The following is a 14,335-nucleotide window of genomic DNA, read 5'->3' on the forward strand; positions in this document are numbered from 1 at the left end:
ACAAAATAGTATAGTATGACTTTTTTGATTGATTTTCAACGACATACTATAGTATGACTTTTTTGAGTGATTTCCGACGACATACTATAGTATGACTTATTTGAGTGATTTAGGACGACATACTATAGTATGACTTTCCTGAGTGGTTTTGGACGACATACTTTAGTATGACTTTTTTTAGTGATTTAGGATGACATACTATAGTATGACTTTTTGGGGTGATTTTTGACAACATACTATGACTTTTTTGGGTGATTTTGACAACATACTATGACCTTTTTGAGTGATTTTTGACAACATACTATGACTTTTTTGGGTGATTTTGGACGACATACTATAGTATGACTTTTTTGAGTGATTTTGGACGACATACTATAGTATGACTTTCCTGAGTGGTTTTGGACGACATACTATAGTATGACATTTTTGAGTGATTTAGGACGACATACTATAGTATGACTTTTTTGAGTGATTTAGGACGACATACTATAGTATGACTTTTTTGAGTGATTTAGGACGACATACTATAGTATGACTTTTTTGACTAATTTTGGACGACATACTATATAGTATGACTTTTCGGAGTGATTTTGGACAACATACTATAGTATGACTTATTTGAGTGATTTAGGACGACATACTATATAGTATGACTTTTCGGAGTGATTTTGGACGACATACTATAGTATGACTTTCCTGAGTGGTTTTGGACGACATACTTTAGTATGACTTTTTTGAGTGATTTAGGACGACATACTATAGTAAGACTTTTTTGGGTGATATTTGTAGACATACTATGACTTTTTTGGGTGATATTTGACGACATACTATGACCTTTTTGAGTGATTTTTGACAACATACTTTGACTTTTTTGACAACATACTATGACTTTTTTGAGTGATTTTGGACGACATACTATAGTATGACTTTTTTGGGTGATTTTGGACGACATACTATAGTATGACTTTTTTGAGTGATTTTGGACGACATACTATAGTATGACTTCCCTGAGTGGTTTTGGACGACATACTATAGTATGACTTCCCTGAGTGGTTTTGGACGACATACTATATAGTATGACTTTTCGGAGTGATTTTGGACGACATACTATAGTATGACTTTCCTGAGTGGTTTTGGACGACATACTATAGTACGACATTTTTGAGTGATTTAGGACGACATACTATAGTATGACTTTTTTGAGTGATTTTGGACGACATACTATAGTATGACTTTTTTGGGTGATTTTTGACGACCTACTATGACCTTTTTGAGTGATTTTTGACAACATACTTTGACTTTTTTGACAACATACTATGACTTTTTTGAGTGATTTTGGACGACATACTATAGTGTGACTTTATTGGGTGATTTTTGACAACATACTTTGACTTTTTTGACAACATACTATGACTTTCTTGATTGATTTTGGACGACATACTATAGTGTGACTTTATTGGGTGATTTTTGACAAAATAGTATAGTATGACTTTTTTGATTGATTTTCAACGACATACTATAGTATGACTTTTTTGAGTGATTTCCGACGACATACTATAGTATGACTTATTTGAGTGATTTAGGACGACATACTATAGTATGACTTTTCGGAGTGATTTTTGACGACATACTATAGTATGACTTTCCTGAGTGGTTTTGGACGACATACTTTAGTATGACTTTTTTTAGTGATTTAGGATGACATACTATAGTATGACTTTTTGGGGTGATTTTTGACAACATACTATGACTTTTTTGGGTGATTTTGACGACATACTATGACCTTTTTGAGTGATTTTTGACAACATACTATGACTTTTTTGGGTGATTTTGGACGACATACTATAGTATGACTTTTTTGAGTGATTTTGGACGACATACTATAGTATGACTTTCCTGAGTGGTTTTGGACGACATACTATAGTATGACATTTTTGAGTGATTTAGGATGACATACTATAGTATGACTTTTTTGAGTGATTTTGGACGACATACTATAGTATGACTTTTTTGAGTGATTTTGGACGACATTATAGTATGACTTTCTTGGGTGATTTTGGACAACATACTATAGTATGACCTTTTGGTGTCATTTTGGATGACATACAATAGTATGACTTTTTTGAGTGATTTTGGACGACCTACTTTAGTATGACCTTCATGTGACTGAACAAAATACAAAAAGTAGGACCTTTTCTGACAGCATACTATAATACACAATGCCTGGGTTCTCTGACATTTTGACAGTAATGTGACTGCTGTAATTTTTAGATTTAACTCCGATACTCAACCTGCGATCTTCCTCTGTATTTTCTGATAGTAAATGGGTTTAAGATTAGCTCAGACTTGTGTAACAAGTCACTTTAAGAAAAGTTAAATTCAGCAGTTCAACAGGACATCTGTACTATGCTGTTGATAATCAGAATAAATCTATCCAAATCACCCTGTGCTTTTCCAGCTCAACCTGTCAAAAGTCCCATTGATTTAGCATTCTAAAAAGGGCTAACACAAGCACTAAACATTTAAATTAAATGGAAAGAAAGAGGGGAGCGTCACTAATCCAGAACAGGCAATTTTTAATCTGAAATAAAACGATACAAGGGTTTCACTAACGGCGAGATTTGGATCATATTCCCACCAAGCATATTGACAAATAAACAGTTTGCTAATACATGTGATTAAAAAAGGGGGCTACAACACACACCACATCATCATTGAAACTTATAAAACTGAGATTTGCACCCTGTTATTTCATTAACACCTCCATACGAGACGAGTCTAATGACAAAAAATCTGCTGCGTCAAGAGTCAAATGAAATGGAGAAGCATGTGCATAAAAGACATCGGCCGAGTGTCTGGTATTCTACTGCTATTTATCAAAAACAGGAGGCGGGCTAGTGTTGAGGGTTGTGGGGAATGTGGACGAAGGACGAGGGGAGGAGACACTGGGCTCAAGACAAACTGTCCAAAACATGAACTAAGAGCGGGAACGGGAACGAGACGGGGAGCGAGATTTGGAGCGGGACTCTGAACGTGAGGCGGACCGGGAGCGGGAGCGGGCTTTGGCAGGTGAGGGAGAACGGGACTTGGATTTGGACTTGGATTTAGACCTGGCTCTGGATTTGGACTCGATGGGGCTGCGGGACCGGGAGCGAGAGCCCCTCTCGGGTTCACCGCCCTCATCTTCGCTCTTGGGCTGCTCACGGCCCTTTGAGCCAGATTTCCTGGAGCGATCTTTGATTCCCGACCTAGAGCGAGACCTGGATCGAGAGCGGGATCTGGACTGGGAGTCGTCCTTCTTGCTCTTCTTCCCTTCTTTCTTGATCTTTTTGCTCTTGGGGCTGCGGCTCCTGCTGTCCTTGCTCTTCTGAGCCCCGTTGCTGCGCTCCTCTTCCTCCTTCTTGCCCTTGCCCTTGTTCTTCTTGCTATGAGATCTGCTGCGGGAGCGAGACGCCGCCCTGTTGGCAACACATTATTATTATTATTATTATTAACCAAATTTTTCAACATAGAGATAGCCCACTACTGCTCATTTTATGTGATTTCTTACCTGGAGCGGGAGCGACTACGACTGCTGCTCTCACTGCGGCTGCGGCTCTTGCGAGATCTCCTGCTCCTGGACCGAGACCTGACAGGAACCATTACAGTTTTAATGTACGTTATTGCTTCACGAGGCTCATTGAAATTGTCAAATTCTTCTCTTTAACAAGTTGATAACCCAGTTTTCCGGTATACTTTTGTCAATTCCACTTACATGTAATTGAAATGTAATATTTGACTAAATGTATTGCAACAGTCTTTTGAACCAGGAAAACATCACAGAGGTAAGACTGTGATGACCCCAAAATGTAATACGAGGAGATTGATATATATATGTTATATAACAAAGATAAGTTTCAAAGTCACATATACAAGTAACCCTGTCTCACCTGGAACGGCTGCGACTGCGGGAGTACGAGCGGCGGCGGCGGGCTCCGGCGCGGTCCTCAACCAGTCTGATTTTCCTGCCGTTCACCTCGGTGCCGTCCAGCTTCTCCAGCGCCCTCTTCATGTCGGAGTACAGCCTGAACTCTATCACTCCCTCGTTCCTCCGGCCCTTGTGGGTGTCGGCATACGTAACCTCCCCCGCCTGCCTCATGTAGTCCTTCACAGACAAAAAAACCCAAACGTGAGTAAACTGTTACCAAAATATCAACCAGGAACATTAAATCTGGCTAAAATAAAGTCAGTCTGTGCATTTCCCTGTATAGTTAATTTTAAATTTGTCTCAAAGTAGTAGTAAGGAATCATTACCATAAACTCCACATCACTAGGAGGCTGGTGATAAACCCTTTTGCTTATTAATGATAGGTATTTCCTATTTAACCTATTATGTTACAACTTTGGCTAAAGGCTAGCCATTATAGTGTCGAGAACCATTTTGTGTCTTTCTGACTTCCATTAGGTTTAAAATATTTCATTCTAAAAGCTGATGGAGTATAAACTTCTCAATGTGTTTCCTCTCAGTTGTGTGTGTATATATGTATGTGACCTTTCTGTCAACGGTAGACGTCGCTCATACCTTCAAGTCCTGCCAGCTACAGCGGCTGGAAAGATTCTCAACAATGAGCCGATAATCTGTCCTTATAGGTGGACCGTATCTGTCCCGTCCCCAGCGTCCATATCCACCTTTCAAGGCAACAAGGAAAGAAAAGGAGAAATGAGAACCAGGCAGAAACTGAGAGGATGCAGTCAATCTAATCTCCAAGCTACATGCTACAAAATATATACAAAGAAGGGGAAAGGGTAAAAAAAAAATTAAGGAAAATAAATCCTATTTAGCTCGATTTATAAGCCTATGACACAAATTTAGCTCATTATTTTTTTTGTAAAAGCTTGACTAAATAAGAAAATGAAAAATTTTAAAAATCATAACTGATCGAGGAAGTACTTCCGGTGAACTAAATCAAGATTCTATGCTACTTTTTAATATTTATAAAAAACAAAGAAAAAAAAAACATTTCACTGTTACAAAACATGTTCTGTTTTCAGGCTGAACCCACATCTCTTCCTAACCCCATGGCATCCTCACCACCCGGCCTGGGCCTAATGGGAAAAGCGGTCTTCATTCACAATGGCTCCCTTTTTTGGTCTGCCCAGGGGCCCAGAATGGTCAAACCACACTCTTGGAAAGGGGGGACACCATGGCCAGCAATAGGGGCAGGCAGTCAGCAAAGGACTCTTTCAATTAAAACATTGAGGTTCTTTGTTAAATCTTTACCTTTAAATTGACAGTCATTTTAAATAAAATAAAAAAATGGAATATAAGACATCAATAGATCACAGGATATTTGACAATTTTTTTTTAATTTTACAATATTTAAATTAAAAACAATTATAATTTTGCCATTTCCCCATCACATATTCACAACACATGGAAATAGTTCAAGTCATTGGTGGCTCTCGTGCAATAAGGTCATACTGTATGCTCATAAAGACTCTTTACTTCTGCTCCCACTGTTCTTTTAGGCTACGTCCATCATACTACCCTCTCTTTGGTTTTTTTTAAATCTCAAAAATTCTTAACCCCGCTAGTTTTATGCCTTTTAAGTACTACTTGGCCTTCTGTTTGTGGTGCATTTCCATGGCACAATACAGTGCCACACAGGCCTGGCACACACACTATAGTACAGCGTTTAGTATTTTTGGGGAGCTTCATGTGCAGAGAGACATCATTCAAGCATCATCAAAAACAAATACTTCAAAAAGAAGAATTGTGTTTCTCTGTGGATAAGGCCATTATCGGGAAAGGCAGAAATTGAGGAGTTTGGAAATGCTGAAAATCAGATGTGAAGAAAAAGCTTTGTTCACACATACTTTCAGTTTTAGTTTCAGGGAGTTGACTGGAAGCTTAAACACTCATCTGGACACAGGTTGAAAAATCACTGTTTTATGGACGTAGCTAAGAAAAAAGAACTACCCCAAGTGCCATGACAATGACACATTCACGGTCTGCTCCTCGTATTTGCAAGACAATATGGAACGAAACTGCTTCTGTGCAGTGAACGGTCCTGAAACTTAGACACACCTGTTTGTTAAACAGGTAATCGAAAACCTGGATGGGCAGAACTTTAAGACTAGGAGTGCGAAGGTGAGAATGAGTGAGAGTGTTTTCAGATCCATTAGAAAAACTGGTATATGTATGTCACAGTTGAAAGTACTCGAAAAATAAGTCCTGAATAAAGCATCGGCTTCCTTGATTCCTCCTACCCTAAATTCCTGTTATAAAACACTTGAATGTGTATGTACATACATGTATATTAAATGCACATCAGCCACCAAGGACGAGCTTTAATTTTTTTGCCCCTTCGAAATTTAGATCAATGTTTCCCTGTAATGAATAAAAATGTTCTTATCAAAGACATAATTGAAGTGAAATACAAACAGTTCTCTTGTGGACACTTACTCCTTCCACCACCTCCTCCGCCGCCGCCGCCGCCTCCTCCTCCTCCTCCTCCGCCACCTCCTCCTCCTCCTCCTCCACCCCCACCACCACCACCACCATAGCCTCCATCACGGCGGGGTCCTTTAGTGTGCTCCACGATGACCCGCTCTCCACATAGCTCTTTGCCGTTCAGGTCGTACACGGCGTCATCTGCATCACGGGGATCATCAAACTCAACGAACCCATACCTGGAGAGGAGAAGACGACTTATTTTAACCCTTGGTTTAAAAAAAATGCATTGATTTACTGAATTTTGTTTTGTTGTTCAGAATACAATTTAACATGCAATAACATTTCAGCATGTACACATTAGGGTTGTAACGACTATGCAATGAATCGATTACTATAATAATCAATTTGTGTGTTTTTCAATAAATTAAACAAGTTCTCATTTTTTTTTAGCTTCTTCCATGTCAATATGTTCTTGTTTCTTTGCTCATTAAAACTGAATAATTTATTTGGGAATGTCATTTCAGGGTTTGGTAACATTTTGGTAAACATTTACTGACATTTTACAGACCACACAATTAGCCGATATATCAAGAAAATAACCAACAATCATCTCAATCAAATCATGTTTATGTACAGGTGTCAACACATTGCTGGCAATGCAAATGGCCAAGGATTGTGAAACAATTACTATTTAACTACCTTGATAATTGAGTCATCCGATTGAATAAATATTTTTCCATCAAATAAATCATACAAACTGAATAATGTTGGGTTGTGAACACACACTTGAGAACATAATTTCCACGTTTGTTAAACACTGATCAACATTTCCCAACATTATACTCAATTAATGGAGAAATTGATCAACCAATTAATGGATTGTGAAAAAAAATAGTTGCAGCCCTAGTTATAAATCTATGGCAGCCACTGAATTGCAGCTTGGTTTAGAAAACTACACTTCAAATAAAAGCCCAATGTCTATTTTTATGATTTTTTTTATGAGCAATATTAGGGAACGCCATGTTCTGCTGAATCGGAGGCTTTTCAGATTGAGCTGTTGCGTGGGATAGTTTCAATTTCAACGATCGTAAATCTGGATCTTAATTTAGCACGAAGGTTCATATTCGATAGGTTATGTGTCACATTCAAAACGCACGTTCTCACATACAAAGCCATGCACGATCTGTTTTAATCGGATTTTAAAATGAATTATAGACAAACACACACAACACCATATTTTATATCTACTTTAAATCAACTCGTTATATAATTTCCACGTTGACGTGCCAATTTGTTTTAGTACCAATAGTGTATCCAAATTAGTAAATGTCCGTCTCTCGTTAAATATGCGTGTGATTAAGGTGGTGGGATGGAAAGCTGTAAGAAACGTACATAGTAGATGGTACAAGATAGATGCTATGACAAAGCATTAACAAGCATAGTAAAAGCTGAAGTGTCTGAACATGAGTGGGATTAAACATAAATGGGAAAACGATTTACTCGCAACTGAAACGATCGCCCGTGACATTGCCACGTCTAACGTATGCTAACGTTAGCTTCAACCGTTTCCGGGGGAAAGCGACGCTACAACAAAGCCCGCCAAATACAAGAGCCGTTCATTTGAAATAGTAAAGTGAGCAATCGAGTGAAATAATTATTTTATAAAATGTGTAGCCACCGTTTATTCGACGGTCGTGGTCAGTGCAATGTAGCATTAGCTAACCAGACACGCTGCGACCGACAAGGCCTCGCGCTAGGCCCGTGGTCGACGTTAGCTACGAGCAGAAGAAGAAATCCGGAATAATAAACAGTGTAAGAGCTTGAACGTTACCCATTTTTCAGGTCGACCTCCAGAATCTTGCCGTAACCCTTGAAGAATCTCTCCACGTCCTTTTCTCTGGCCCTGTAGCTCAGCCTTCCGATGTATACTCGCGACATTTTGTTAGCTTCTGTGTGCTACCGAAGCGTGAGCAGAAGCTAACGGGAACCCCCACACACACACAGATGGAGAAGGAGGCGCGAGGCGGCGGGGACACACATACACGCGCTCCTCTCACACAATAGGTCGCAACCATAAGGGGCGTGGTTTATTTACACTACACAGGTTTCAAACTCGCGGCTCTGAAGTCGATTTTTTGTGGCCCACCACTTAAAATGTTTGTTTTTATAGATTCATGTTGCATCATAAATGATTTCTGGTGAGAATTGCATATCATTATGCATCAAACACCTTTATTTGGAAATTATGTAAAATATCAAATGTTATAGCTATATCACCATAGAACATCATGATATACATAGTTTTAAGATAATATTGCCCGTGGGTCTACAACATTCAGTTGCAGGTGGCAGTTGAACATCCCTCAACTCACTCTACCTTTCCAAGTGTGTTGGAGAAATTATTTAGCCTTCACTTAGCAACAAAACTGTAAAAACATGGTAGTCCAAATATTATTTTGACCGATACTAGCAAAATCACTGGATCAGATATCAGACAGATAAAATGTAAAATACAACACAATCCAAAAATCCTATATATATATATATATATATATATATATATATTTACATATATATATATATATATATATATACATATATATGTATATATGTATATATGTATATATATATATTTACATATATATATATATATACATATATATGTATATATGTATATATGTATATGTATATGTATATATATATATATATATATATATATATATATATCGCACACTTCACTATGCACAGACTGTAAAAATGCAAATAAAAAATCAGCAAAAATATTTTAGCAGAGTAATATTTGGGCTGTTTATTTCCTCTTTTTGGGAGAACAATATTTGTTACACAGTTGGAGAATTATGTCTTTGAAATGACTCAGCACCAAATTAAATTCCTTCACCTGAATTTTACACAATGGACTTTTTAAGGGCAAAACTACCTACATGTTTCTGTTATTGCATTGTCTTTAAATAATGTGTAAAAAAAATGTAATGCAGCCCCCTACAGTCCAAATAAGGAACATTCAGCTGCAACATGCACATTTTTGTGAATGTTAAATATTGCTTAATTTTACACACTGTACCTTTAACTACAATTTAAAAGGACTAATTGATCAATCCATTTATATCTAGTTTGTGGGAGCTTGAAGTAGGGCCATTGATGACCAATTAAGGCTGCAACGATTAATCAAATCATTGATTAACAATTGACAACATTTTGATAAATGACTAATCAATTTTTTGGGGGGGGGGCGGGGGGGGGGGTATAATCAAAACAAGCTGGCTGAGTTTTCAGCTACTATGTATATATTTTCTGGTTTCTTTGCTAAATAAAACAAATACATAATTGAATCTGAAGTTTTTGGACAAAACAACACATTTGGAAACATCATTAAGATGATAAACATTTTCTGACATTTCCTGGACCAAACAACGAATCGATTAATCTAGAAATGGTTATTCGGGTTCTAACCCTTGGACTGTACCAGTGAGCCGCGGTGGGCGGGGCTAACAACTCCACATACGAACACACGCTGCTAACTTGTGCGGGGGCTGTTTTTTTTTTCTAACATTTATAAACACTTTTCCGCCCGAAAATAATGACTTCTACATTTTAATGTCGCTCTAATGAAAATCGTTTGACGCTCTTGCCAAATTATGAAAGTTGAGACAACTTCATCCAGACTGTGGAGTCAGTTTGGGAGAGAAATAACGGTCCGCGGTGTTAGCTGAATGTTAGCCTCGCAGCAACAGGTCAGCTAGCTGCTGCTGCTGCTGCGATCTACGTTGCTCCGTCATGGAGGGCCCCGTCTTCTCGAAATACTCCTGGATCGACTTCGCCTTCTCTGTGGTCGGGGTTTGCACTTTCCTCGTGGACTGGGGCTCGGACGTGTGGGTGGCCACCGAGTTTTACTGCCGCGGGGACTTTCTCTGGTTCGCGGTGCTGGTCGGCCTCATGGTCCTCTCTTCGGTCGTGGTTCAGATGTTCAGCTGGTTCTGGTTTAAGTACGACCGAGAGCTGCCGGGGTTCAATGCCTCTCACAGCGGAGGAGGGACCGTGCTGTTCGGGGACCGAGTGAAGATCTTCTGCCTGTTACATGTGCTGCAGCTGGGTTTCCTCTTCAGGTCAATACCCTGACAAACAAACATTAAATACTTTTTTTTATAAATGTAATGGAGCAATTGCAGTTGACATTGTGGTGTATATTTTAATCTTATTGATCAATATAAAGTATGCTTAATCAATAATAGCCATCATGTTTGTGTCACTGTGTCAACGATTGTGTCACTTATTTTCTCAGTCTACAGTATTGTTTTGGTTCTTAAAATGTCTTCACAAAATTGTGAAAAAAAAGTGGATAGATTGATTGATAATAATAATTAATTTGTGGTTGCAACCCTGCAGCAATACATACAAATCAGCCTATTCTCAAAATTGTGAAGGTGCAAATAAAATAATTTTTAGTCTTAACTGCAGTGGCAGTTCTATTCCCACAGGGAAAACTGCAGTCAAGTAGGCAGTACAGATTTGACAGGTGCTGTTGTAATGAATACAAGTCAGGTGTGATAACCTGATCTTAAGTGAAGGGACTGAATTTATAAAATGCACAAACAATGAGTTCATGAAGTCGCTGTTGTTCACTCCTAATGTCAGTTTGATTCTTGTCAGAAGCTGCATGACTTTGTGTGTGTGTGTGTGTGTGTCATGTTCTCACGGTGTAGTCATCGTCACATGACCTCTTTCACATGTTCATCCTCACAGGCACATCTCGGCCATACGTCAGGGCTTCAGAGTGTGGTGGCGGAAAGCGGAAGGGTCAGAGTATGCGGTTTACCTTACCCATGACCTGAGCATGCTGCGACTCATCGAGACGTTCTGTGAGAGCGCGCCTCAGCTCACACTCATGATCTATGTCATGCTGCGCACCAACAAGGCCAGGACTGTCCAGTGTGAGTTCCTCCTTTAGTGCAGCACAAGTCTGTGGTAATCATCCATGAGATACAAGTTTTTATTAACAAATCTACACTCGAGGAAAAGATAAAGGATTAGGGCCACATGTAAAAATGTTTTGGAAACAAAATACTAGACTTCTGACCTTAATCTCAGAAGTTTTTCGTCTGAGATTAAACTCAAAAGACAGAATTTTGAAAAATGTAAAATCTAAGAAAAAATTTATACTGAGATTAAAATCAGTAAGAGAATAAAGTCAGAAATCTCTGAAAAATGGCACAAATCAAAGAGAAAAAAATAATTCAGAGAAAAAGCTTTATTTCAGATTTCTGACCTTAATCTCAGAATTATTTTTTCTCATCTTTATTACTGTAATTTCAGATTTATGACTTTAATCTCAGAAATCTTTTTTCTCAGATTTATGACTTTAATCTTCAAAAAATGTAGAGATCAAACCAAACTTGAGGAAATCAAAGTGTGTGACTCAAATATAGCTGTGAAGTTCATCATGACATAACCACAAGTGTGTGTTGACCTTGTTCACTTCCTCTCAGTTGCGTGAGTATATACTTCCGATGGTGTAACTTCTGTTTTTTTTTTTGACAGTTGTGAGCATCGCCGCGTCGACCACGTCCATGGCGTGGATGGTGGTGGATTACCACCGCTCTCTGCGCTCCTTCCTCCCGGACAAAGCCAAGCAGGGCTGGTCTTCCTCCTTGATCTACTTCCTGTGGAATCTGCTGCTCATCGCTCCCCGCGTGGCGACACTCGCCCTCTTCTCCTCTGTGCTGCCCGGCTACATCGCCGTCCACTTTCTCCTGCTCTGGCCCGTCTTTGTGTTGTGGGTGTGGCGACAGAAGACAGAGTTCATGGACAGTGCGGGTGGGGAGTGGCTCTATCGGGCCACCATAGGCCTCATTTGGTACTTTAGTTGGTTTAACGTCGCAGAGGGTCAAACCCGAGCCAGAAGCCTCATCTACCACGCATTTATCACCACAGACGCGGGACTCCTGCTGGTGACATGGTGGAATTACAGAGACCCTATCCAGACAGAGTCGTATGCACTCGCTCTCATCATCGCTCTGCCTCTCACTTACCTCCTGGGTCTGCTCTTCAAATCCCTCTACTACTGCTGCTTCCACCCCAAACTCTGGAGGCCCCCTGTGAGGGACCCGGGTTTGCCCGATGACCTGCCAGATGCCCAGGTGTCCGTCAGAGACATGTCCGTCCAGGACGGAACACCATTCTCTCAGCTTCTCAACAAACGAATGGCCTGCCACGCTTCTTTGTTCTACTTGGAGCAGAGAGTCGTTAGAAAGACGGACGACACAAATAGAGCAGAGTCTTCACACCTCTGATGTTGCCGTGAGTGTTTCACCTGCAACTGAGTATATGCAAAGTCACTTCCTGGTTTTTAATAATCCCACACAATCCCACCAATCATCAGTCCCTCACAGCTTTCATACTAGGGGTGGAAATCTTTTTTTTTTTTCCGAAATCTACTGTTTTTTTGATGGATTTTAAACACACTGTTTTTTGTTTTGTTTAAAAACAAAAAAAACGTGTGTTTAAAATCCATCATTAAGTACACAATTGTATTTACTTCCATTCGAACAACATATTTCACTGGAATCTAAGAAAAAATAACAAAAATCTAAATCACTCCCTTCTTCTTTTTTCCTGTACTTCATATGAACCAAAATGTTTCCACACGCCACCTTTTAATCCAGATTATGCTGGTCGGATTTTACACTTTAGCGATAGTGAGTAGTGACTTTTGGATGGAAATTAAAAGATTTAGTGACATTTATCAATTCTCTGCGAACAACAATGTTGATTAAGCGCTCTACCTCTCACTGTTACCTGTTTGTGCTGCCATTTTACCTGCATGGGTATCACCTGAATGAGCCCCTGGTGGAGGAACACGGTTCTGTATTCTCGTTCTTTCACCACAGGTATCTCTACCTGAAACAACAGTTATCTGATAAGCTCAATTTCTAGTAAAACACAGGTGACATTTGATATTTGATATGATTTCTCTTCACAAGCGAGTTAATGTATTTTACCTTTTTTTGTACACTGAGTAATGTTGTACTTGGTGGAAATATGTATTTACCATGTTGCTAAGGCTTTGAAGGAACTTGAATAAGGATTTGATCATAAACTTTTCTTCCTCTTGTTACTGAACTGGCTGAACAGCTACAGTGTCATAGGTCGATTGCAGAATATTTACATGTTTAACAGAGAACTGGTTGTTCAGTGTTTTACAGTATTTAACAACACATCACTCTGTCTTTAGGCGTCAAATGTTTGAGTGTTTATTCATCTTGTTTAGTTTAATTGTTGCCAAAGTCAGTCTTCACTCTCAGGTCAGACCAGGGCTGCGACGATTAATTGATTACTAAATGAAATCGTCAATTCTGATGATTTAATCGGTTTGTGTTTAATTTAAACACTTAAAACATGTTTATAGCTGGGTTAGCGCCATAAAACAAATAGATTGAATTAATTTGGTTTGCGGGCAACACATTGTTATTTTGAGGTTTGATCAACATTTTCTTGACCAAACTATTAATCGATGATGGAAATAATCGTTAGTCACAGCCCGAGTTCAGACTTTGACAATCTTCAGTCCAAAATACCATATTTGTGTTATTTTTACCTGTTAAAGCTGTAAATGGTTTATTAATTAGTTTGAACAATGTTTCTACAAAGTGATAAAAAGCCATTGTTGCTGCTCAGTCTGTTTTTAACTGGTATTTAATAACATAACACTCAAATAAATGCCTTTTGTTAAATAACCTGTGATTCACAGCTGGGTTTTTTTTTGTTTTTGTTTCTGACAGTAAAGTAAAATGATTTCAAAACATTTGTCTCTAAGTTTTCATGTTCAGTTAGAAACCGTATGAAGTGATTGAAAAACAGCCGCATTTGAGTAATTAAAACAGT

At 38.9% G+C, this 14,335-nt stretch overlaps 2 protein-coding genes and 1 long non-coding RNA gene across 3 annotated transcripts; 1 reads left to right on the forward strand and 2 right to left on the reverse strand.

Annotated features, from left to right (window-relative positions):
* Positions 1 to 2,559: 2,559 nt before the first annotated feature.
* On the reverse strand, positions 2,560 to 8,469 carry srsf4 (serine and arginine rich splicing factor 4). The gene is made up of 6 exons (XM_058619503.1): positions 8,268 to 8,469; positions 6,446 to 6,672; positions 4,562 to 4,668; positions 3,930 to 4,144; positions 3,551 to 3,628; positions 2,560 to 3,458 (listed from the first exon to the last, which is right to left on the reverse strand). The coding sequence occupies exons 1-6, from the start codon at positions 8,372 to 8,374 to the stop codon at positions 2,978 to 2,980; spliced, it is 1,215 nt and encodes a 404-aa protein (XP_058475486.1). The 5' UTR covers positions 8,375 to 8,469; the 3' UTR covers positions 2,560 to 2,977.
* A 761-nt stretch (positions 8,470 to 9,230) lies between these two features.
* On the reverse strand, positions 9,231 to 12,039 carry LOC131447632 (uncharacterized). Its single transcript, XR_009234062.1, has 2 exons — positions 11,922 to 12,039; positions 9,231 to 11,414 (listed from the first exon to the last, which is right to left on the reverse strand). It is a non-coding gene; the product is annotated as an uncharacterized LOC131447632 (long non-coding RNA).
* Positions 9,877 to 14,187, forward strand: xkr8.3 (XK related 8, tandem duplicate 3). The gene is made up of 3 exons (XM_058619531.1): positions 9,877 to 10,560; positions 11,198 to 11,385; positions 11,993 to 14,187. Exons 1-3 carry the CDS (start codon positions 10,232 to 10,234, stop codon positions 12,742 to 12,744), a joined length of 1,269 nt encoding a protein of 422 aa, XP_058475514.1. The 5' UTR covers positions 9,877 to 10,231; the 3' UTR covers positions 12,745 to 14,187.
* The last annotated feature ends 148 nt before the right edge of the window (positions 14,188 to 14,335 follow it).

The sequence above is a fragment of the Solea solea genome, chromosome 20, assembly GCF_958295425.1.
Source record: "Solea solea chromosome 20, fSolSol10.1, whole genome shotgun sequence".
Lineage (NCBI taxonomy): Eukaryota > Metazoa > Chordata > Actinopteri > Pleuronectiformes > Soleidae > Solea > Solea solea.